General features: G+C 39.0%; 2 protein-coding genes across 8 annotated transcripts in view; one reads left to right on the plus strand and one right to left on the minus strand.

The window, feature by feature from the left end:
* The window catches only part of e2f5 (E2F transcription factor 5), a 28,169-nt gene that overhangs the window by 3,484 nt on the left and 804 nt on the right, over nucleotides 1-23,881 (minus strand). The window contains exons 2-9 of one of the 7 annotated variants that reach the window (XR_004021281.1): nucleotides 22,838-22,947; nucleotides 22,476-22,637; nucleotides 21,826-21,934; nucleotides 20,963-21,284; nucleotides 17,093-17,224; nucleotides 16,773-16,811; nucleotides 16,264-16,385; nucleotides 227-565 (exon numbers count right to left, since the gene is read on the minus strand). Coding sequence is in view for 3 of the 7 variants with exons in the window: in XM_030752109.1 (XP_030607969.1) it covers nucleotides 15,808-15,884; nucleotides 16,773-16,811; nucleotides 17,093-17,224; nucleotides 20,963-21,284; nucleotides 21,826-21,934; nucleotides 22,476-22,637; nucleotides 22,838-22,947 (951 nt within the window). In the remaining 4 variants the exon portion in view is untranslated. Of the gene's footprint in view, nucleotides 1-226; nucleotides 566-14,651; nucleotides 14,782-14,851; nucleotides 15,885-15,984; nucleotides 16,081-16,263; nucleotides 16,386-16,772; nucleotides 16,812-17,092; nucleotides 17,225-20,962; nucleotides 21,285-21,825; nucleotides 21,935-22,475; nucleotides 22,638-22,837; nucleotides 22,948-23,881 lie in introns of those variants that run through there. The other 6 variants (XR_004021278.1, XR_004021279.1, XR_004021280.1 and 3 more) reach the window with 6 other exon arrangements.
* On the plus strand, nucleotides 3,964-14,613 carry ackr4a (atypical chemokine receptor 4a). Its single transcript, XM_030752108.1, has 2 exons — nucleotides 3,964-4,030; nucleotides 9,752-14,613. Exon 2 carries the CDS (start codon nucleotides 9,767-9,769, stop codon nucleotides 10,871-10,873), a length of 1,107 nt encoding a protein of 368 aa, XP_030607968.1. The 5' UTR covers nucleotides 3,964-4,030; nucleotides 9,752-9,766; the 3' UTR covers nucleotides 10,874-14,613.

The following is a 23,881-nucleotide window of genomic DNA, read 5'->3' on the forward strand; positions in this document are numbered from 1 at the left end:
CATCTCAAAAACCATCACATATCAACCCTCTGGTTTTATTTTACATCACATTAATTTGACTTAAAGTCGTTTTTCTGCATGCTTTGTGAAAATAGCAGCTCCCCCTAAAACTGTTTTCTATTTTTATTACAGAAGACAGAGCAGGGATCAGACACAAAGCCAAAGCGCCAAAGGTAACCACAACGGTACATTTGACTAATTCAGGAAACGTGTCCAAATTTCAGCTGAGCAGCAGCAGCGGCAAAGAAACGTGTGGCATCTTTGCTATGAAGATTAACGCAGCAGGGCTATTTCGTGTTTCTTTTTTTTCCTGAGCAGACCCAAAAGCCGTATTGGGAGTCTGTCTCCGATAATGTTATAAAGGAATGCAGTGAAGGAAAGATCACATATGTTAGGTAAGAAAATGAAAAGTAAACACAATGCAAACAATTACTAACACATTAAAGAAAAGACATCTGTGGCTCTTGTCTCTGTTTTTTTAACACCTGGGTGGTGGTTGATTGATGCAGATCCTGATGTGTTTATCCCTGCACTGCTTCTCAGTGAGTCTCCTGCTTTGTTTCTTCTGGTGATCGGAGCAAAGAAGGTGAGAGAAGATGAGAGAAGAGAAGCACAAACACATTAATAGCACCTTATCTTTAAACACTTTAAAAAAATGTAATAAAATCTATATCTTTTCTTTGCTATTTGGCAAGTTTGCTTTCATAAGAATATACTGTGCAGTGCTAACTATAAAAAGCAAAATATTTACTTGGACCAGTGGTGTGTAAGTGATATACACAAAAAGATATAAAGGCACTACATAAATGAGTGTAACAGAAAAAATGGAAGTTGATGTTTTTGTTGGTAAATCTGTTTTATTCAGTTTATTGGTTTTGATTTAAAAAACAACTGTAACTGCTATTTTTTCATGGATTATGGTTCAAAATAAAGTGTTTCTGAGTTAAAGTACAAAAGTGAGTGATTTCTTGCATGTAAAAATACACAGAGAAAACCTCAAGTGGTCTCCCACACTTACATACAGTCTGTTTGTATTAAAGCATGAATATAAACATAAAGAAAACAACAAGAATATGACTTAATTTTATTATTGTGGCTATATTTTTAAATGTTTTGAACTCATATTTTAAAGGCTTACAGGCTGGCTGAAGCCCGTCTCAGGTGTTAGCCTCAGGAGGGAGACGTGGGCAGAACCTGGAGAGACTGACAGGCTGTTGCAGAGCTGATGCAGAAATGCAATCATTCATACTCAAACCTGTAGCCAGTTTAAAATCACCAGTTAACCCAACATGCATGACTTTGGACTGTGGGAGGAAGCTGGAGGACCTGGAGAGAACCCACACAGGCACCAGGAGTAATAATAGTACTTTACTCCTCAACAGCAAATTACCCAGCAGGGGAATGTGGTTCACCATACTGCAAAAGAAAAAAATTAAATGAGAAAGAGACCAATGAACTGTTCCAGCCTCCAGTTCCCCAGATTCCAAAGTCACTGAGATCCTAGAGCACAGTTTTTGTATTTTTATTGTATTCTTCATGCACTTTGGTCAGCACCTGCTGTTTTAAAATAAAATATAAATAAAGTTGGCTTGGCTGGAGCAGCCCCCAGGACGTGAAGTATCTGCTGCCAGTTCCCTCTTATTAGAAACCCAAGTACCAAGGTTATTAAATATCCAAGGTTAAATAACTAAAACTACCTGCTTTAGTTAAGCAAAAATAAAATTATAAACTAGACTGTTGAAAAAAATAAAAACTCACTGAAACAATTTGGTGAACTTGGTAAACCAAATAAAAAAACAATTGCTTTCAAAAAGCTCCTAAATTTATTGTAACATCTTTACTGATATTCTTAAATCTTGCCTTTGGGATGTGCCCTAAACACAATAATACATAAAAATACAAAAAAAACTAAAGAAAAAAAAAGTAAAATTAACACTGAAACTAATAAAAATGCAACTAAAACTAAACATTTTATAACAAAATCTGTGCAGATTTCTTTTTTGTAAATCATGCCATGACCACTTTGTATTAATATTTAAAATAAAATTTTAAGCTTAAAAGACAGTGTCATGCATGAATGCATAGATACAGCTCACCAGCCACAAGTTCCTCAAAAACATAACAAATATACCGTAAAACGATTTCATTCAGAAAACTGGAGAGAACCCAGTGTTTGTGTTTCCCTGTTGATCAAACTGTTCCAGCTGGCCTCGGTGAGAACAGAAGAGAACAAACGCTGATCTCCTGCCAAATGTGGATGGATTAATAAAACGAATCTTCATTCTTTAAGGTTTTCAGTGCAGGGTTGTTGTTGACTGTGGGTGTGGATGTACAGTGCAACATAGTATGTTTTTCAGGGGCACTGGCAGACTGTCCCATTTATCGTGTGACTCCTTGTCATTCTGAGAGTGGTTCCTCAGTATTTATGGTGTTCTGTTAAAATGCTCTTAACACAACAGCTTGGCTCAGCCTGGACATGTTCAGGCATGTAAAAACACAAAAAAATGATTCCTCAATAAACACCACAAACAAATGGCGCCGTATGGCTTGGTTTCTGTCTGTTGTCACTTCACTGCTCTCTCTGTCTGAGTCATCCTTCTCAGAACTATGTGTGCGGATACAAGATGGACATGAAACTGGACAGATTCCCTCCTAGTGGTAAGACTGGTTTCAGAATCGATGACAGACAAATCCTTTAACAGCTCATACTGTTGCAGTGTCAGCAAATGATAGAAATGTACTAATTTAGCCACATCTAAGGATCATTGTTTCATTGTGAATTTTTATATGCATTATGAAAAAGGGATTTTCATCACATTGTTAAACTGTGCAGCAACATAAAACTTGTTTTAAAATTCTGTCCCCTTTACATGTGCATGTATTTGAAAACAGCGGGTGCTTCCTTCAGGCACAAACCGTCGGTTTATAATCAAAGACTGCAGCTGGCAGAGTATATTTACTGCAAGAATACAAACACTAAATTTGAATTAAATCTGACAAAAAATATGAAGAAACTCTACTATTAAAGTCATTGCTGGTAAATGAATTTCAGCTTTAAAATGCATTTGCGCTGCATGAGAACTCCTACAAAGCACAGTTTGAGAGAAACTTGGTTTTTAATGTTTTCAAATTGGGTTTGTGTAAGGTTAAGTGTAAGGTTTGGAGTAATGCATGTGGCTTAGAGAGGGGATACAGTATGCACCCACATAGTAACAAGTGTGTCTGCTTGTGAGAGTCGGCGGCTCTTGCTGACTTATTGGCTCTAGGCATGTGCATAGGTTTCCTTTGAGCACTGGCAGGACATAAGTGAGAGAATTTGAGCATCCAGAGGGTTAATTTCCTTAATTTATGCTGAATTTTACACATTTTCTGCATCAGTGTCTGATGGAATTTAATTTATGTGAAGAAAACCACAAAAACCAAGCACCAGGTGGCAACAGAACGTGCACTACCAGATTTCCGGACTAAATCCTTTGCGTCTTTCATGTTTTTACTGGGGGCACACATGCATATGTTTTAGATAAAGGAGGGAGACATGCCCCCTGAATGTCCCCCCAAAGCGACACACGTGCTTCCGATTAAACATAAAAATTTAAAGCTTGAAATTTTATTTATGTATGCTGTTTAGCCCCAGGGTTGTATTCAGTTTGCAGTGGAGAAACAGTTGGAAACTCCACAGTGGCTTTTTCTGTCCTTTGCAATAATCCTGCACATGTATTTTTGATTTTCATTCATTTTAAAAATCTGCTGCAAAATTGAAAAGAAAAATTGTTTAGGCTATAAATGCCGGGCTATACTGCATGGTTTGTGTTACATACTGGTCTCTTTATAAATAAACAAAACACTAAAATGAAAAATATCTATCTATAAAGCTCTCGTACCTCTTTTTTTTTTTTTTTAAAGCTTTCCGCCCACACCGGTTGAGCTGGAGTAAAAATCAAACGCACCGCCTCTCCACACAGAGCAGTCTGAAGTGTGTCAGCAGCTTGCAGTTCACTGTGCGCACAAGACTGATCGTTAAAAAGGCACAGTGAGTATTTATTGAACATATTCATGCAAACTTCTTTTTCAAATGTGGTCAGCTGCATAGATTTACGGTGAACGCGAGAGACAGGTTTGCTGTGAGTTCGTTTTTCTCACCTTTGCTATCCAGTCGCCATTCATTGATTTTGTTTGTTTTTAATGGATACAGGTCTTTGTCAGGTTTCCGTGCTGTAACCGTCAGGATCAGAAGTTATGAAACTTCAAAGTAATGATTGAATAAAAATTTAGATCTTTATTCGAATGAGTGAAATTATTCCATTACAAGTAATACAAGGATTAAATAGCCTTACATGCAAATAAATACAAAATAACACAGTGGACTGAATGAAACTAATTATGCAGAAAGTGTGATTTAAAGTGGCATGCAGATATTTACTCATTGCAGCATATAAAATGAGGTACTTTAACTTTCTTTTACTTTGTTTTAATTTGATTTCATACTAATTTATTCTTCAAATCCATGAAAACTCAAAAAGAAATGATAGGCTGTTTGATAAACTATTATAAACATAAGCATACATTAGTGAGAGTATTTCTTAACACAATATTTGGACCTTTTTCTGACTTTCACACACTTATTAGGGGTCTCATTTCCAGTGCAGGACTTTTACGTGTAACCGATTATATTTAAATACACTACCACTGAATACCTTAAGTATATCTTCTCAATTAAGGTTTATTATTATCCTGCTCACCATCATAATTTTCTACAGTGTAGAGTAAAACTGAAGAGCAGAGCAATTACTTTTTTTCTGTTCATTTTTAGAACTCGGGAACACTTTGTATCGGAATATTATTACACATCTTGGTTGGCTGGGGGTGGGGAGAAAAGTTCCCTTTCCATAGGAATAAACCTCCAACAGAACCGGGCTCTTAGTGTGGATGGTCGTGCAGGACCAGCTGGCATTGTGTAAATAGTACACACAGTCATTGCAAACCTGCATCTGTCTGTAATTCTTCAGTCACCTTATTCTTTGATAAGTTTCGTGATCCTCTTACCTTAATGTGTTTATTGTGAAGGCATTCTAGCATATGCTCAACAGTTGTCAGTTATTTTTCTTTCACTTTACAGTCCAGCTCATCCCAAACTATCTCAGTGGGTCTATGCTGGGGGAGTATGGAGGTCAGGTCATCTGATGCAGCAGTTAAGAACAGTTTAACAGAGCCTGGGGTGTGTTCTGGCTCACTGTCCTGTTACAGAATAAGTGATTCAACTTCATTTAAAATTAGTTGTATTCATAAACTGCAAATTCTGACTTTAGTTATCTTAATGTGTTTTATGGTTAAAAACAAAACAATAATATAGACAGAAACCCATGATCCCATAAGAGCACTTGGTGACAGTGCTGAGAGAAAAAAACTTCCTGGCAGAACTAGATTCAGATTCAAGGAGGGCGGATATGCACAGTGGCCAGCTGTGGTGGAGGGATAAGGTTCACTCTAAACTCCAAACAGATGATGATTATTTGTGGTTCCAGGATGTTGGCATAGGTGTTCCATTGAATTCTCAAAGAATCCCCAACAGTGTCACACAAAGATTCTCTCAAAACATCCTTCTCAGTGCTTCAGCACAAACATCCAACTTTCTCTACGCCTTGGAAAAAACATTTGGAGCTAAACTATGACTAATCAGGCCAAAGTCAAAATTCCTGCTGGTCTGATCTTAATTCCATGTGCTTCTTGACCAAAGCTGATACTGTTGTTACTGAGATGTGCCTGCTTCTTGAAATCTGGGACGCAGTGATGTGAGCTCCAGCCTGAGATACCATTAACTGTTGAATTTTGAAGCTCTAATAAACATTTCTGCAGTAGAAACAGCTCTTCTTATCCTTGCAGTCCTCATGAGAGACACTGTTTGATGAAGAAACTGTTCAATCCCAATTCAATTTAATTTAAATAGCACCAAATCACAACAGTCACCTCAAGGTGCTTTATATAAGGTAAAGACCCTACAGTAACTTTCATTAAAAAAAAATCTGCTTTAATATAAATAGCAAGCCTATTTTTCTAATTTCCAGCTACATACTTCTAGTCCTGGAGTCTACTGGAGTAGCTTTGCATTATTCACTGTTCAGAATAAACCACATTTATCCTTCTGGTGCAGACCTGCAGTTTCTTCACAGTCTGAAACAAGCTGTTTTAGCTCATCTTTCTTTAAGCATTCTGATAGGCTGCTCTTCACAAACAAAAGTCTGAAGGTCAACAGTTAACAGAAAACTGTTCCATATCATGAAGCTTAAGTGATGAAGATACCATTTGTGTATCTACAGTTTGTAGAAAGAAAGAAAGAAAGAAAGAAAGAAAGAAAGAAAGAAAGAAAGAAAGAAAGAAAGAAAGAAAGAAAGAAAGAAAGAAAGAAAGAAAGAAAGAAAGAAAGAAAGAAAGAAAAGAAAGAAAAGAAAAGAATGGACATAAACAACCTCGACTGAGTTGATCTGCGCAAATATTTGACTGGTACTCTAAATATTTGCTCCAGCATAGCACTTTATTTTTTGATCATTTATTTGTGTGTACAAGTGGAAACGTGGGCGTCTCATGCTCTGAACTTGACTCTAAAAACCTCAAAATCAGCATTTGGAAAAAGGCAAAACTCTGAAGATAACTGTTAACTGTTGCTGTCAAATAAATGTACAGTAGTGGCATGAATAATATCCCCCTGTGAAATGTAGTGGAGCAGAAGATTAATGAACTGCACTGAGATCTACAGGGAAATTTGATAGTTTACACAACGTGCACTGGTGAAATCTAGTGTCCTCTGCACTTTGGACATGTCAGTCAATGCAGAGAGGCAGAATGAAATTGCTTTATTTATCTCAGTTAAGGTACAAGAGGGAGGAACAGTTCAAGCCAGGTCATGATGTCCAGATGTTAACACTGGTGGTATCACGACAAAATAATTAGCACATAATCACACAACTGTTTCCAGATTGCAGTATTTCTTCTTTACATGTATTTTCTTAAACCCAGGGAACTTCAGTTTCCAAATGTGACTCCAGTTCTGCCTCCAGTTCAGCAGAGTTGTATTTTACAGTTTCATTGTAATGGGAACATAAAATCCAGATCTATAGTTGCCTGCTGTTTGATTTATTTTTGTCAGTTACTAATTTGTGTTCCCTCTTGATTTAAGATAGTTCTTCTGCCAAGCAATGTGCACACTGTTGCTCAACCACAAAGTTTAAAGGCACTGTGAAATGAAAAACACTTATCTCTTGTTGTATACACTTTTTTAAAAAAAGTATTTTTATAACAAAATCCCTCTGTTTCTTTTAACTGATAACTGTTGAATATTCTTTTATCTGAGCACTGGTTACATGAATTGCCTGTGGTATACAGAGCTGCAGTCACATCCTGACCTCTGCTACACTGACTTCACACCCTCAGTGCAAACTCTCATTCTGCAACTGTGAGACTTCTGAAAACACGAGAAACTGAAGTTAAGAAGAAAACAGAGAAAATAGAAATGAGAACTATATCACTCAGTTATAATACTGAGTGGCAGAATGTGTGTCCTCTGGTTGCACCCTCCCCTATAAACTTATGAGAACTCCTTTAAAGTTTTTTTTTTTAATTTCTAGAAGAAAACTTCCGTAAAACTTTTTTCTGTTTTGCATGCATATTTGAGCTGACCATAACCCCCCCAAAGCTGTATGGCTTGTTAATTTCTGTTGAAGAAACATTAAATCTTTTCTGATCCTTACCTTAAAAACATGAAGCACATCATATATTAGCATTGCTGTAAATGTGAATGGTATTTAAATCTGATTGTTTCTCTTCAACTTAAATTTAAAATCACAGACATTTAAAAATTTCTAATAATATTTAAATTCAGTGTTTTTAACAATACTGTGCCCTGTACTTGATATGTTTTTAAGTTTTTAGACTTCAGCTGACGTACACACAGGTGAAGAAAAATAACCTTAGAAGAGAGCATATGTGACTTACAGATATAAATAACCTGTGATAACACACTTCTGTGCTTGTAAATCTGAATGCTCAATGTCTTTACAGAGACTGAGCTGTGTAACCTTAATATTTATCTCAAGGACTGGATTTATACATCTTATACACTGCTCAAAAAAATAAAGGGAACACTCAAATAACACATCCTAGATCTGAATGAATGAAATATTCTCATTGAATACTTTGTTCTGTACAAAGTTGAATGTGCTGACAACAAAATCACACAAAAATCAATGGAAATCAAATTTATTAACCAATGGAGGCCTGGATTTGGAGTCACACACAAAATTAAAGTGGAAAAACACACTACAGGCTGATCCAATTTTGATGTAATGTCCTTAAAACAAGTCAAAATGATGCTCAGTATTGTGTGTGGCCTCCACGTGCCTGTATGACCCCCCTACAACACCTGGGCATGCTCCTGATGAGGTGGCAGATGGTCTCCTGAGGGATCTCCTCCCAGACCTAGACTAAAGCATCCGCCAACTCCTGGACAGTCTGTGGTGCAACGTGACGTTGGTGGATGGAGGGAGACATGATGTCCCAGATGTGCTCAATCGGATTCAGGTCTGGGGAAAGGGCGGGCCAGTCCATAGCTTCAATGCCTTCATCTTGCAGGAACTGCTGACACTCCAACCACATGAGGTCTAGCATTGTCCTGCATTAGGAGGAACCCAGGGCCAACCGCACCAGCATATGGTCTCACAAGGGGTCTGAGGATCTCATCTCTGTACCTAATGGCAGTCATGCTACCACTGGCGAGCACATGGAGGGCTGTGCGGCCCACCAAAGAAATGCTACCCCACACCATTACTGACCCACTGCCAAACCGGTCATGCTGAAGGATGTTGCAGGCAGCAGATTGCTCTCCACGGCATCTCCAGACTCTGTCACGTCTGTCACATGTGCTCAGTGTGAACCTGCTTTCATCTGTGAAGAGCACAGGGTGTCAGTGGCAAATTTGCCAATCCTGGTGTTCTCTGGCAAATGCCAAGCGTCCTGCACGGTGTTGGGCTGTGAGCACAACCCCCATCTGTGGACGTTGGGCCCTCATACCATCGTCATGGAGTCGGTTTCTAACTGTTTGTGCAGACACATGCACATTTGTGGCCTGCTGGAGATCATTTTGCAGGGCTCTGGCAGTGTTCCTCCTGTTCCTACTTGCACAAAGGCGGAGGTAGTGGTCCTGCTGCTGGGTTGTTGCCCTCCTACGGTCTCCTCCACGTCTCCTGGTGTACTGGCCTGTCTCCTGGTAGCACCTCCAGCCTCTGGACACTACACTGAAAGACACAGCGAACCTTCTTGCCACAGCTCACATTGATGTGCTGCACTACCTGAGCCACTTGTGTGGGTTGTAGAGTCCGTCTCATGCTACCGCGAGTGTGAAAGCACCACCAACATTCAAAAGTGACCAAACATCAGCCAGAAAGCATAGGTACTGAGAAGTGGTCTGTGGTCCCCACCTGCAGAACCACTCCTTTATTGAGTGTGTCTTGCTAATTGCCAAAAATTTCTACCTGTTGTCTATTCCATTTGCACAACAGCATGTGAAATTGATTGCCAATCAGTGTTGCTTCCTAAGTGGACAGTTTGATTTCACAGAAGTTTGATTTACTTGGAGTTATATTGTGTTGTTTAAGTGTTCCCTTAATTTTTTTGAGCAGTGTATATAAATACTGCCAACTTTTGATGTTGAAGCTGTTTCTGTGATTTTTGTGAATGTTTACATCTGTGTTTTCCCCAACAGCTTTATCTCATCACCATGGATTTCTCAGAGGAAGACTACTACTATGAAAACATTAGCGACAATTTTAGCTATGATGATTATCCTGCCGTGTGTGAGAAGGGGGACATCCGGTCCTTTGCAGCCCTCTTCCTGCCCATCATGTACACCATGTGTCTGGTAGTGGGGCTGGCTGGAAACACTTTAGTCGTGGCAGTCTACGCTTACCACAAACGCCTGAAGACCATGGCAGATGCCTTCTTGACCCACCTTGCCGTGGCCGACCTGCTCCTGCTCCTCACGCTCCCTTTCTGGGCTGCTGATGCTGCAAGGGGCTGGGAGCTGGGGGAGGTCGTCTGTAAAATCGTGTCTGCCTGCTACACAGTGAATTTCACCTGCTGCATGTTGGTGCTGGCATGCATCAGCTTGGATCGTTACTTAGCGTTAGTCAGAGCACAAGGTAAAGACCAAAGAGGGTGGCTACAGAGGGTGTTCACGAGAAAATGCTGCTGGAAGGTGTGTTTAGCTGTTTGGATGACAGCTTTCCTCCTTGGCCTTCCTGATTTAATACTTTCAGAAGTGAGGCATGCATCTAATAGAAATATCTGTCTGGCTGTCTATCCTCCATCTATGGCTCGAGGGGGTAAAGCTGCCTTGGAGGTAGTCGAAGTGTTCCTGGGATTCCTGCTTCCTCTCGTGGTCATGGTGACCTGCTACTGGAGTGTGGGCTGTGCTCTCAGAAGCCTCCCTGATGACAGCAGAAGCAGGAAGTGGAAGGCTCTGCGTGTCCTCCTCATTGTAGTGGGGGTATTTGTAGTCACTCAGCTGCCTTACAATGTGGTGAAGGTATATCGAGCAATGGATACGGTCTACAGTTTAGTGACCCACTGCGGGACGAGTAAAGTGCTGGATCAGGCGGCTCAGGTGACAGAAAGCCTGGCTCTCACTCACTGCTGTCTCAACCCTATCCTCTATGCCTTCGTCGGGTCTTCCTTCAAGATGCACATGATGAAAGTGGCCAAGAAGTTTGGAGAGAAGCGAAGGAAGAGGGGAAGCCAAAGAACAGAAACTACTGTGGAGGAGGGGATGGAGATGTCGTTTAACTCTCACACTGCATCCCAAGAGACGAACACATTCTCAATATGAGACACGACTAAAATGTCAACGAGGTGTATATAGGACACGCATCCATCAGGAGATCAGATACAGCTTTTCTTCGATGTAGGGTGTTGTTGAGCAACTGCAGTAGCAGCATGTTTGGAAATCATAAAGTTGTTCAAAAATTCCACTGGCTTAAACACAAAAAAGGCCCCATTATATATAATTTTGTTTGTTTTATATTAACTATGGCAATGTGATATGACATGAATATCTGAAACAATTTCCTCTAGTGGTTAAGTAGTCAGGACTGTTAATAATTGCTTTATGCAGTCTAAGGTTTGCGCTCTGTTGCAAAGAAAAAAATAATTTCAACTCCATATTTTATGAAAGGTCCTGCTGAGAAGGTTCATAAGTACTCTTTGCAGGAGTAAATGTGTTATTTACAGTAGCATCCATAAGTTTTTGGACAATGACACCTGCCACAGTGGATTTGAAATCAAATAATCAGGGGTTTTAACTCAAGTGGTTTAACAGAAGTGTTGCATTAACTGTTCAGGAACTGCAGTCATTTTTATACACAGTCCTCCATTTTCAGAGGCTCAAAATTAAGCATACTCTGACTTGAAATCAGGTTACTGACTTGGCAATTTAAGAACATCCCATTTCTTTGCCTTGAGAAACACTTGGGTTGATTTTACAGTATGCTTTTGGTCCTTTTCCTCTGCGCTATCAAGTGCCATCTGATCAGTTTTGCAGCATTTGTCTGAATCTGAGCAGCGGGTACAGTCCTGTACACAGACCTCATCCTGCTACTTCTATCAGCAGCAACATCAGTAAACACTAGTGACCTAGTTACACTGGTAGCCATACCCATGCCATAACATTACCTCCCCTGTTTGACAGATGATGTGGTATGATTCAGATCATGACCGTTTCTCTTTTCCACACTTTTTTCTCTTGCTATCATTCTGGTATCTTGCTGTAAACACTATTTATCTTATCAGTCATGAGCACTTTGTAGACTTTGGCAGTGATATGCCTACCTCCTCTAGAGTGTTCTTGTTTTTCTTAACCAAGGAAAGAATTCTGCAGCTGTTTAGCTGTTTTCTTTGTTCTTTCAGGTCTTTTGGTTTCACTGAGCTGGCTTTCTTTTTAAGAATATACTAAACTGTAGATTTGGAGATTTTTACTTTCTCTCTGAAAAAACAAAATAAACCTAACGATGGCCTCCCTCACTTACTTGTATCAACATCTTGTGGGTCCATATTGTTCCAGTGAACAGCTACCAAATACAAGTTCAATACTTGGAACCAACTCCAGATATTTTATTTGCTTAATTTGTCATGTAATAACGAGGGAACAGGCCTAAGCTAGCAATGAAACTGCTTGTCAATTGCCCAATTACTTTGGAGCCTCTGGGGACTGTGTTTAAAAATAGTTATAAAGGCTTCACTTCAGTAATGTACTATGTTGCCAAAAGTATTCACTTTTTTTTTTCACAGGTTCTTCCTTTCACAGACCAATGAAAAGGAAGGTGCTAACCAAATTCAGGGTTAGTTGACAAAAAAATGTGAATATGGTTGCTTTTATACAAGTGGTAGATCAACTAACCGACAGGCTCATCTTACCCCACTCTCCCCTACAGTACAGATACTTTCACTTAACTTCTTATGACTCCAGAAGCCAATTTAGAAAGTTACTGTGTGACTCATCTGAAATTTCCTCCTCCCCTCTCAAGCTGTTTTAAATCTGTCAGTCCAGATTAAATACCTAAACAGACATGTACACTATATTGTCAAAACATATTTGTTCATCTGCCTTCACACGCATATGGACGCATAGTGACATTCCATTCTTAACCCATAGGGTTTAATATGATGTAGCTATAACAGCTTCTATTCTTCTGGGAAGCCTTTCAACAAGGGTTAGGAATTTGTTTATGGGAATATCTGACCAGTAGCACAATTGTGAGGTCTCTCATGGTGGATGAGAAGGCCTGGCTCACAGTCTCCACTCCAGTTCATCCCAAAGGTGTTCTTTTGGGTTGAGGTCAGGACTCTGTGTAGTCAAGTTCTTCCACATCAAACTCACTCATCCATGTCTTTATGAACCTTCCTTTCTGCACTGGTGCACAGTCATGTTGGAAAAGGAAGGGGATAACGCCAGACTGTTCCCACAAAATCGGGAGCATGAAATTGTTCAAAATGTCTTCGTATGCTGAAGCTTTCTTTTCAGCTTTCAGTTCCTTTCTCTGGAACTAAGGGGCTGAGCCCAACTCCTGAAGAACAACCCCACACCATAATCCCACCTCCACCAAACTTTGCACATTGCAGTTAGACAAGAGCCGTTCTCCTGGCAATCGCCAAATCCACTGGATTGCCAGGCGTAGTAGTAGTAGTACTTATCACTCCAGTGAACATGTCTCCACTGCTCTGGAGTCCAGTGGCATCTTGCTTTACACCACTGCATCTTAATACTTTGCATTGCACTTGAGGTAAGGCTTGGATGCACACTCTGAACCACAGCATCTGCTGACCCCACACTGTGATTTTACGTGGCCAGTCACTTCATGGCTGAGTTGCTGTCATTCCCAATCACTTCCAGTTTGTATTAATACCACTAAAAGTTGACAGAAATATTTAGTAGCAAGGAAATTTCATGACTGGACTTGCACAGGTGGCATCCTATCACAATACCATGCTCGAATTCACTGAGCTTTTAAGAGCGAGCCATTTTTTCACAAATGTTTCTAGAAGCAGTCTGCTTGCTTGATTTTACATACCTGTGGTTATGGAAGTGATTGGAACAGCTGAATTCAATGATTTGGGTGTGTGAATGAATACTTTTGGCAATATACAGTATATTAAACTGATTTAAAATCCACTGGGATGGTGCACAAAGGCAAAATAAAAAATGTAACTGTACAAATATTTATGGACCTAACTTGAAGATCTTGATTGAAAATACTGTTAAGTGATGCTTCTCTGGGATTTCTCCAGAAACATCCACTCTGCCCACACAGTATTAGTAAGATTTCTTACTGAAGTCTCTGCATTACACACCAAAACCCATAAAAGGAAAGAAAAACAAGATCTACTGGAACAAATGCTCTTTGTTGTAATTAAGCCAAGCATTATTTCAATCAGGACTGAATAAATACTCCAGACCCTCTTCATGTTATACTGCAAAAGCCTGCAAACCAGATATTACATGCCTGCATCTATAAATGGGTGAGCAAAAAACTTTGAACCCCTATGTTTGCCAAATATCCGTTTTTCTGAACTCAAGATGCCTTCCTGAGGGAAGGAAAAAAAAAAAAGATTCACAAGATTGCTGTAATGCACTGCTGGTGTTTCAGAATCATGCACTATATCTACATCCACTGGGACTCAATCCTGTTTGATGTGGGAAAACCGCATTTGTCGTTTCCTGAATTCCTGGGAACATCTGTATGGAAAATATGTGTTTCAGAGATCTGCTTCTACGCACTGAGAGCCAAGGCTGCACAGCAGGGTAAAAAACACTTTTTTATGAGGCGATGATGACAAGTTTGTAATTGTATTTTATCACTACATATGGTTTTAACACTGAGTTGAAATGACAGAAAATGTTTATCTGCTCACAGAGGGAGGGCTGCACACATTCAGATATTTAGTATTACACTTGCAGTCCAGTGTTGGCGTCATTAACCCTGACAGATATAATATTGTATAGTTTAAATGTCTTAGATATCTATTGCAACTTATCCTTTTACAAATGCATGCTGTAGTTTGAAAAACTTTATCAAATGAAATGTTTACATGTGTCATTAATTCTCTACTCATTAGATGTGAGGTTTGTTTATTACAATCTTTACATTTTCTTCCTGTATCCCAGCTGGTGAAAATCAAGTATTTGTTTATACTGCAGGTCACATATTCTCACATGGAAAACATCTGAGTGAGGTTAGTCATCTGTTAGCAGAGCAAAACAGTTCACTGAGCCAAAAAGGAAAAAAAAAAAAAGGGGGGGGGGGGGGGGGGGGGGGGTTAACTGTTGCATACCTTCTGTGTGATTCGAGACAATCGTGACAACTCCCTTCAGACTGAAAGTTCACATTGGAATGATTTTTGGTTGTTTTCCTTCTATACATTTCTTTTGCAAATAGAACTAGAACATAAACAAGATTTAGTATAAAAAAAAAAAAAAAGAAAAATATGAAATATACAAAAAAAAAAATGCTACTCACCAACCTTATTTTTAGAACAGAAATACAGAAAATTATACTAATTAAATGATTAAGGCAGTCAACTAACTTCAGTTTCAACCATCCTGAACTAAAGTTCTTTTCCATCAAGTAAAAATATTAAATTATTTAACTAATGACAGGATAAACCAAGGCCTAAAATGTCAGTATCACAATAATTTAGAAAATACATTTTTCTGGCATTTTTTCCCCAGAAACAAGGTGAACAAAGTGTATCCAAAACATTCATTCATAAATACAAAATGGTGGTTGAAATCTAACTGGAAAATTGGTTAGGTGAAGGTGCACTGCATGAAAACAACTTACACTCCTTGAACTGGATCATCAAAGAAGCGAATACTGAAAAGTTACAAGTTACTGTAAAGTTCAACACACTGTTACAGAACTGTTACAGTCCCAAATGCTGATGAGCTGCGCAAAGTAAACAGTCGTGTTCAAGTTTCAGGCTTTCCATTGGACATGGAAAAATGCAAAGATACAAAAGTGCAGCAGGAATCTGAAGGATTCGTCTCTGCTTACTTGAGACATCATGGCTCATGACTTTGTAAATACCTTAAGATTCATTAATTCAGGCACTTTCTTTTGCTGGCAATGGTAGTAAAGTTTTTTGTTTTTTTTTTAAAGCTGACAGTGGTACATCAAAGTATCAGCTGTGTAATTTTAACACAATGGGACAATCTGGTTTTAACGAGGCAAAAAGTGCTTCTCAAAGTCTTAGAGTCATCGTCAGCCATTAGTAATTGAGGATCTGTACGTCAAACAGGTCACACACTCCCTCATTGTTGTCCAGGTTGAAGCTGTAGTCTATACCTGAATGTGGAGAGAGGAATCAGTGGGAAAACAGAAAAGACTGCACACACACTGAATACACATTCCAGCTACATTAGCGGCATGGACCAAATGAAGCGAATAATCATCTGCTGGCCAGTTCACCACTTTGTTTTATATAATGCGGTACCCAGATGATAAATTCTAATGGCTCTGCCTCCTTCGGTGTCAAATAAATCTACGGTGGGAAACAAAAATACTCAGCTTTATGACTAGATACCTGCAGAACTTAAAAAAAAAAAAATATTAATGTTATATTTATTTATATATCTTATTTATATATTTAAAAAATGAATGAGTCTCATATTTTCTTTAATAAATTCTAACATGCCAAACTAAGATGGCATTTATGTTAACACACCTGGTAAGCATCAGCATGTTCGCATTAATTCTGCACTTTTAGTCTTGTAGATCATCTGTTAATCATCTGTTTTCTGTTTGACCTCCAGTAGCTAAAACAGACTTATAAGTGATGCTTCAGGCCTGAAATGTATAACCAGAGAGGACAGCAAAACACAGCTTTATAACTAATTCAATTCAATTCAATTTTATTTATATAGTGCCAAATCACAACAGTCGCCTCAAGGCACTTATTATTAAAGGGGTCTCAGTTTATTTGAAGCAGGGCTGTATGGAGGTCTGTGTATTACCTACAGCAGTTAAGAGTTTGCCAACAACAGTACTAAAGCTCAGAGGGGCAAATGGAAGCTAAGCAATTTACTGTGGTGTGGAGGGGGTCAGCAGCAATACGCATTTTAGCCAGGAAAAAAAAAAAAAAAAAAGACAAATTCATTGTGACCGTTGGCATATGTACCACTGGGAATAATTGTATATACTGAATCTAGTTAACACAGGTGTTGTGAAACTTACCATCAGCAGACATGAGTTCATCAATCAGGTCAACAGCTCCTACAAGGAAATTAAAAACATGTTTTTGTTCCACTGTGGTGCAAAGCATTCACTGTTATGGACCATTTGTAGCATATCTGTAAATAATTCAGTTTTTTCCTCTTACCAGTCCATCTCCTACTGGAAGCAAAAACATTAAACAAAATAATGCTCAGATCTAAAAGCCTCAACTGAATCAGAACTGAAACAAATATCAAGTAAACATTAAATTGCCCCATGGCTTCAGTGATTTTGGGGGGGGGGGTCTTTGTTCTAACTGTGTTCAAATCCTTGGGCCTCACCCTCTCTGTCATCCTTCATGTGGTCTCCAGCAGTGCTAAATTTTAGCAGGCTGTTCACATCCAGGACAGACTGGAACTCTTGGTCCACCAAGTCCATCTGCTGCTGTTCTAATGCTGATCGACTGTGACACACTGCAGATAGAAAGAGGGGATGAGACTGGGTCACTTAACCACACAGGATTAAGTTATCCAGATGCAGAAAACAGAATGTCAGCTGTGTTTGAAAAATGTTGGAACATGCACTTGTTTACTTTAATGTAAGGATTGTGGCAACAACATTGAGATCACTCTTAATTGTCTGGTAAACAAGAAGTTAGAGCCAAAAGCCTGTTAATTTATTATTGGGTGACCATGAGGTCACTGCGATCCACTTTATGTCTGAATTATTTTTACTTAACTCAGTCTTTAAAAATCAACCACCATAACCACCACACACTAATTATCCATTGACCTCTTTCACATTCATGCCATTGTGCAGAAAGTTGCAAAGTGTTAAGTAACACTAAAAATCATTCAGCAAAAGTCTTGTGATTTTGTTGAGGCAATTCCTCATTTTTTTTCTGGAAGGAAGGTCAGACTGGGTTTCGCTTTGACAGTATGCTAATTTTGGTGCAATCTGACTCATCCTCTATTAACCTACAGCTGATGCAGAAATGGAAGTGTGTTTTTTTCTGTCAAATATACTGGAAGTCTCCTGCACAAGGGAAAAAAAAGTCTAATATGTTTCCATGATGTGGGAAAAGTTCAAACAGGGTCTCACGTGATAGCCAGAATCCAGATGTCCTGTTATTTACATAATCAACGCAGTTCCTATGGATGGAAGCAAGAACCTTAAAAATAATGAACTGGTGATTTTTTTAAACTGCTAGATCTATTGCTTTCTTCACTCTAGATCACCATTTACAGTATTTAACTCTGAACAAATATTTATGAGTAAAGGCTGATGTAGTAAACTGATCTTCTGAGTTTTTTTTTTCTCCTTTACATGCCACATGAAAATACACACCAATTAGCCACAGCATTAAAACCAGTGAAGTGCATGATATTGCAATACAATATTTTGCTGGGGAATTTTGAAAATTAGCATCAGTGTGGATGTCACAAGTGCCACCCACCTAAACATTCTTACACATCTCCCTCAGCACTACAGCCAAACAGGTTGCCCAGAACCCAGTCTGAGCATTGCAGAAACAAGTCCCATCCAGGGAGCACCTACAGGACCCACTGCAGACATCCCAGTGCCAGTCACCACTGGATAGCCTCAGAGGTCATGTGACCATACCCCCAGGGGTCAGAGATGTTTTGCTGGCACAAGTGCATCTTTCACAATATTAGGCAGTTGTGAGGTAACCATTAAGCAGTGTAACCAAGGTGTCAAGCATTTGCGGTTGGGAGGAATTTCATTTAATATCTTGTTGTGACTCATTTGGGTGGAGGATGTTATTTCAGAGGAATCTGATAAAGAAAATGAAAAACTGTCCCAGGGTAACAATAGTTTGAGGTTAGTAAAGGTTAACTTTTCTGTGTAGAAGTCTGCTTGTACTTGTGTCTGAATGTCCTATTTCTTTGCAGATTTTTTTCCCCAAACTGTTTACTGATGCTATAATTTTTCTAAGATTTTAGATTTATTTCTTGAGGTCCATTTCACTTAACTGCACTTTGAAAGTCGATGGAAGCCATGATAACTGACAGAGCAGTTTTATTTTTGTTTCCACCACACACTATTACAGAAGAAAGTAACGATTAACACACTTCTGCTGTTCTTGTCAAGACTGCAAGTCAAGACTGTAACAGCCGATATTTCTGAGTCAGCTGATGAACAGCAATCCTTTTAAAGCAATAATCACATTTACATAATCCATTTCAGTGTGCTTTAAAATCAGGTGCATAAGTATTTGGACCATACCACATTTTCATAATTTTGCATTTGTACACTACTGCAGTGGATTTATCAGTTAAAATGTGATTAAAATGCAGACTTTTAGCTTTAATTAAATGGCTTTAACAAAAGTATTGCATTACCAGTTTTGGAATTACAGACACCTAAATACCCCCCCCCCCCCATTTTCAGAGGCTCCGACATAATCAGACTGCCTGACAAGCAATTTCAGGTGAGGCTTGTTTCCATGACTGCAACTTCCATGTTAGTAGCAGCATGTTTTATTGAAAGTTAATCTGTGTATGTAGGCAAAATATTTCCCTATGACTGTTCTGTACAGTTCAACAGCCAGGAGATCCTCTGACTTTTAGAAGGTGGAGGATGAATAAACAGCTGCAGGGTGGTTGCTGGGTGTTGACAGTCTTATAGCCAGTTTAGACATGTGACATGTTCATTGATGTAGCTGAGCAGTCATTTTGCATACCAGAGCTGTGGATAAACATACCTCCTCATTCCCTTTTTCACAGTTACCTATATAACAAGACACTCAAAAGTAAATAGTAAATTGAGAATTACAACACTTTCAATGGTCATTTTGAATCTTCATTATGTCACCTGCTGACTTGTGTTACAGTCACTTTGGTGTCTATATGTGACAGCAGAATATACTGTGCACTATAGTTTAACCTAATGCTTAGGCTGAAGTTGGGAAGCTTTATACTGTGTACCACTAAAATAATTATGGTGTAAGTTTTTCTCTCCTTGAAAGGTACAGTGTGGATTTGGCAATCTCTGTTTGTTTTTTAATATACGCAGGCAAAGGTTTCACACTACTGGTTGCAAAAATGTGCCATGAACATCAAAAATACCAGAAGTGAAATCCTTAAATAAAGAAGAAGGTATTTTCATTGTTGCCCGAGGGGTCACCACAAAGGACGGATCCACATGTTTTAATTTTCACGCTGGATGCCCTTACTGACGCAACCCTCCCATTTATCTCAGCTTGGGACTGGCATGAGTACACAAGCTCCTGAGGCTTAAACACATTTTGTTAGAAATCAGGAAAGAACACACACAGTGTGTTCTGTTAAAGAACACTGATTGCATGTTTATAAGAAACTCCATGGGGAATATGCAGAAGTCAAGTGAGAAGAGGTCAGTTTATGCCACCTTCACATCATATCTGAAATATTTTACCAGTTTCTTTGACATATATGCTGTTTATGACAGCATTCAAGGGATAACAACTGGTGAAAAAACATTTTTTTAGAAAGTGCTGATATCTAACTTGCTTCCTTTAGCTGGAACTACAAAAAGTGCTGGAAGTGCAAAACGTGCTAAAGGAAGTGAATGTGGGAATGAATCCACCGTTAAAGGCTGTTAACTGAAGTGCAGTGTTTATGGATCAAATGTAATGGCAAAAGCAACCATTACTCAAAGTAATCAGTCCTGAGTATTACCCATCAATAGTGTGCTTTCAGGAAAGAATTTGATTGTAAAGTACATCAAGTTCATTCATTTGTGTCCAGAGTGCAGCAGTTTGCAAATCATTTGTTAGGCAAATGTGGACATTTGAAGACATTAATTGCACTAATAACTGCAATGATCAAGGAAATAGTTCTACCTATCCCACAAATGCAGCACAAGCAGAGTGTGAGTACTCTGAAACATTTTTTGGCACCTATAAAATTAGTTAAAACTCTCCAAACTGTTCCCACAAAAACTACACATCAGAACATAAAGCTAGTTTTTCTGAATTGCCCACTATGTCAGAAATTATTTGTGACACCCCTTTAATTTATGCATTTTATAAACAACTTAAGTTGTTGTAGTTTTTACTGATTTCATTTATAAACCTGATTGTAGATTCAAATTTATTGAAACTTGTGTTAACCACAGCCTCTTTAACAGTCAGTATAAACTGTATGTGGTGGGCTTGCTGAAGAACTTCAAAAGTATTAAAATTCTCAAGTATCAAAGCCTGTCCTTACCCATTTGCATGTCAGGAGGGGTGGCTGATGGGGTCAGCACATCATCATGCTCTGGCAGCACCATCTGCTGGTCTGAGCAGAGAGACTCCTGGCTGCAGTAGAAGGAGGTCGTGGTGATGTTGGAAGTGGAATTTGAAAGGGGGAATCTCTGCTGGCTGGCGGGAGTGCTGGGTGGAGTTGGTATCTGAGAGATGTCATTGGTGGGTGGCACAGAAAAGACCACAGGTAGTCTGGAGTCTGAATCTCTGTTGATTAGCATGACCTGGATGGGAGCACAGTGGCTGCGCAGGTTCACCTGGTACTTCTTTTGACCACTCTGACCCTTACAAACAGCAGCATATCAGTAAGTGTGTAGTTTAATAAAGCAGTTGTATAGTCAGTATTTTACATCAATATATCAAACTGATCACATGATCACTTGCATGTGAAATAACTTGCTTGTAGTGGTAAACCAAAGAAAATCAGATAATCTTGCAGTTTATTCAGGTCTACACTGTTTTAGCTTTTTTTTTTTTTTCAGTGCACTATGCATTTTGTTTTTGCTGTTTAACTTTACAGTTTACTACCACAGCAACATTTCCACATGCAGCAGGCAGCTGTTTTCTGCAAAACAAGGACACACACACTGCAAACAAGTTACAGACTAGCCAACTGATGTTTCAGCACATACAGGCCACAGACAGCCAAATGTAATAATGACCCTGCTCCTCACTCTTTTCAGTAACATCTGCAAGATATAGCATGCTTCATTACCACAAAAAACAAAGAATACATAAAATAAATGCTCATCTTTCTGGTGCCTGCTTTCGTTAATGAAGAGCCCAACAAAATCGTACATTTCCATATAAGTAAAGCAATACTACCATTTCTGGCAGCGGCACCTCCAGCTGAGTCCCAGCAGGAGCCACAATAGCTAGAAGGGTTTCTCCACTAAAAGCACTGCAGATGTCTTCATGTGTCACAAATTTATAAGTGAGAAGTATTAAGGAAACTGGATTTCTGTTGTGAGGAAATAAGAGACAATAAACTGGAAAAACAAGACTGTGAGTATTGTGCAAGTCAGGATTAGCCTGGCTGTGATTTCACTGCCTGACAATGGTAATTATATTTATAATCCCTGCTTTATAGTGTTTTCTCTGTTCAATAAGCAAACAATGTTAAAAGGATCAGAGAGGGATTTGTTTTCTCTGAATTGAGTAAATGGAGCCTCAAGAGGTCTAGAATTACAGACTAGGTAGACAGCCAATTTAAAAAAAAAAACAAAAAAAAAAAAATGACATTTCATGGAAAGATGTCAAAAGCAAAGCGAGCCCCAGTACCATATTTTACTCACTTAATATGAAAAACACTGAGTTAATATTTGGCTATTTTACAAAGTCTTAAAATAAAAAGACGAATCAGAACTACTGTTCAACTAAATGCATGAAAAAAAAGGCAGTGATGCACAAAAACAGTGACCCTAAGTGAACCAAAAACCATTTATATCAGACAAGTAGAGTCATAAAAAGGATATGTGCTGGTAATGGGATCATGGTTCAGGTGTTTGATGTTCTCCTCCAGCCAGGCCTTCTGGTTGTCCAGCTCTTTCTCTTGGGCCTCCAGCTCAGCAATTTGGGCCTTTAAAACTTTTACCTGCTCAAGCCCCTCCTCAGTTTGGCTGCCTATGTTCTCACCCCTTCAAATAAATATATCGTTGATATGCAACATCAACCAAATGCTGCACCGTTTTGTTAGCGTTTGCTCCACTGTCAATCAAAAAGTACATTTATCTTTAAATTCATGTTGCCAAGCTAAAAATGAGGAAGCTGCAACTTTGTGTGCATTTTTAAAGCTACTTAAGCATTAAAATAACTACTTCAAAGATCTTTTCCAAACCTCCACTGGATTATATTCTTGTTTTTCTTCTCAATCAGCCCCACACCTTCCAGTACATTGGTGATATCATATATCCTCCTCTTCTGCTTCACTGCCAAGCTGTCTGCAGCCTGTTAATTCACACAGACATCTGCATATCAGATCTTACTCAGTAACATCTGAAGATGAACCCCTGTTAAGATCCACCACAGATACCAGGAAATTTCTGTAGTGAACACTGCATTAGTGAAGCCAGCAAATGGGGGATTTGGCAAATTAAGCTGCACAAACAACAAATCAAACTCCTTGGCAGAAGAAGCCAGTTATACAACAGCAGAGGCAAAGGGAGGAGGGAAAGGGTTGAGGAACCTGCTGTGTAAACATTACCCAAGTTTGGCGGGCAGGAAGAGAGGGAAAACTCTATTAATGATTTAAAGAAAATGGCAACAATTATAGTAATTAAAGCTTCAGGTAGATCAGGGGATGATACAGGTAGCTAACATGTCACAGAAGTCTTAAAAAAGGACACTAGAGTGTGAAAGCTGAGTGAAAGCTGTTTACAAGGTTTTAGGCATGTGGGATTCAAAATTTCACTAGATGCCCAACATTTGAGGACCTTGCTAGTGGTGGCAATTGAATAGATTAAATCAAATATAGAGAACTAACTAGTAAAAGTTTATATAGGTGCTATAAGTCTTATCACATGTTGGTTTCTAGTGCAGTAGTCAGGATCCCACAGGGAGTCACAACAGATATCTGATGGGTCACAAGAACGTGGGTCACAAGGAAGGTAGAAACCGATGTGCATAATTACAGGAAGGCATTCCTCTAAATCTAAATCTTAGCTTTTTTCTTTGAGTGAATAACTGAATAGTGCCTTGTGTTTCAAAAAAAAAAAAAAAAAAAAAAAAAAAGGAGGACTCCTAGTTCATCTGCTCGTAACTCACGGACATATGCAGCTGGTGACATTGGGTTACAAGATAATATGTTTAATCATCATGCAAACAGACTGGGGATCACTGATGGACACGCAAGGGGTGTCAAACTAGTACAATAGCATCTCCC

The sequence above is a fragment of the Archocentrus centrarchus genome, chromosome 17, assembly GCF_007364275.1.
Source record: "Archocentrus centrarchus isolate MPI-CPG fArcCen1 chromosome 17, fArcCen1, whole genome shotgun sequence".
Lineage (NCBI taxonomy): Eukaryota > Metazoa > Chordata > Actinopteri > Cichliformes > Cichlidae > Archocentrus > Archocentrus centrarchus.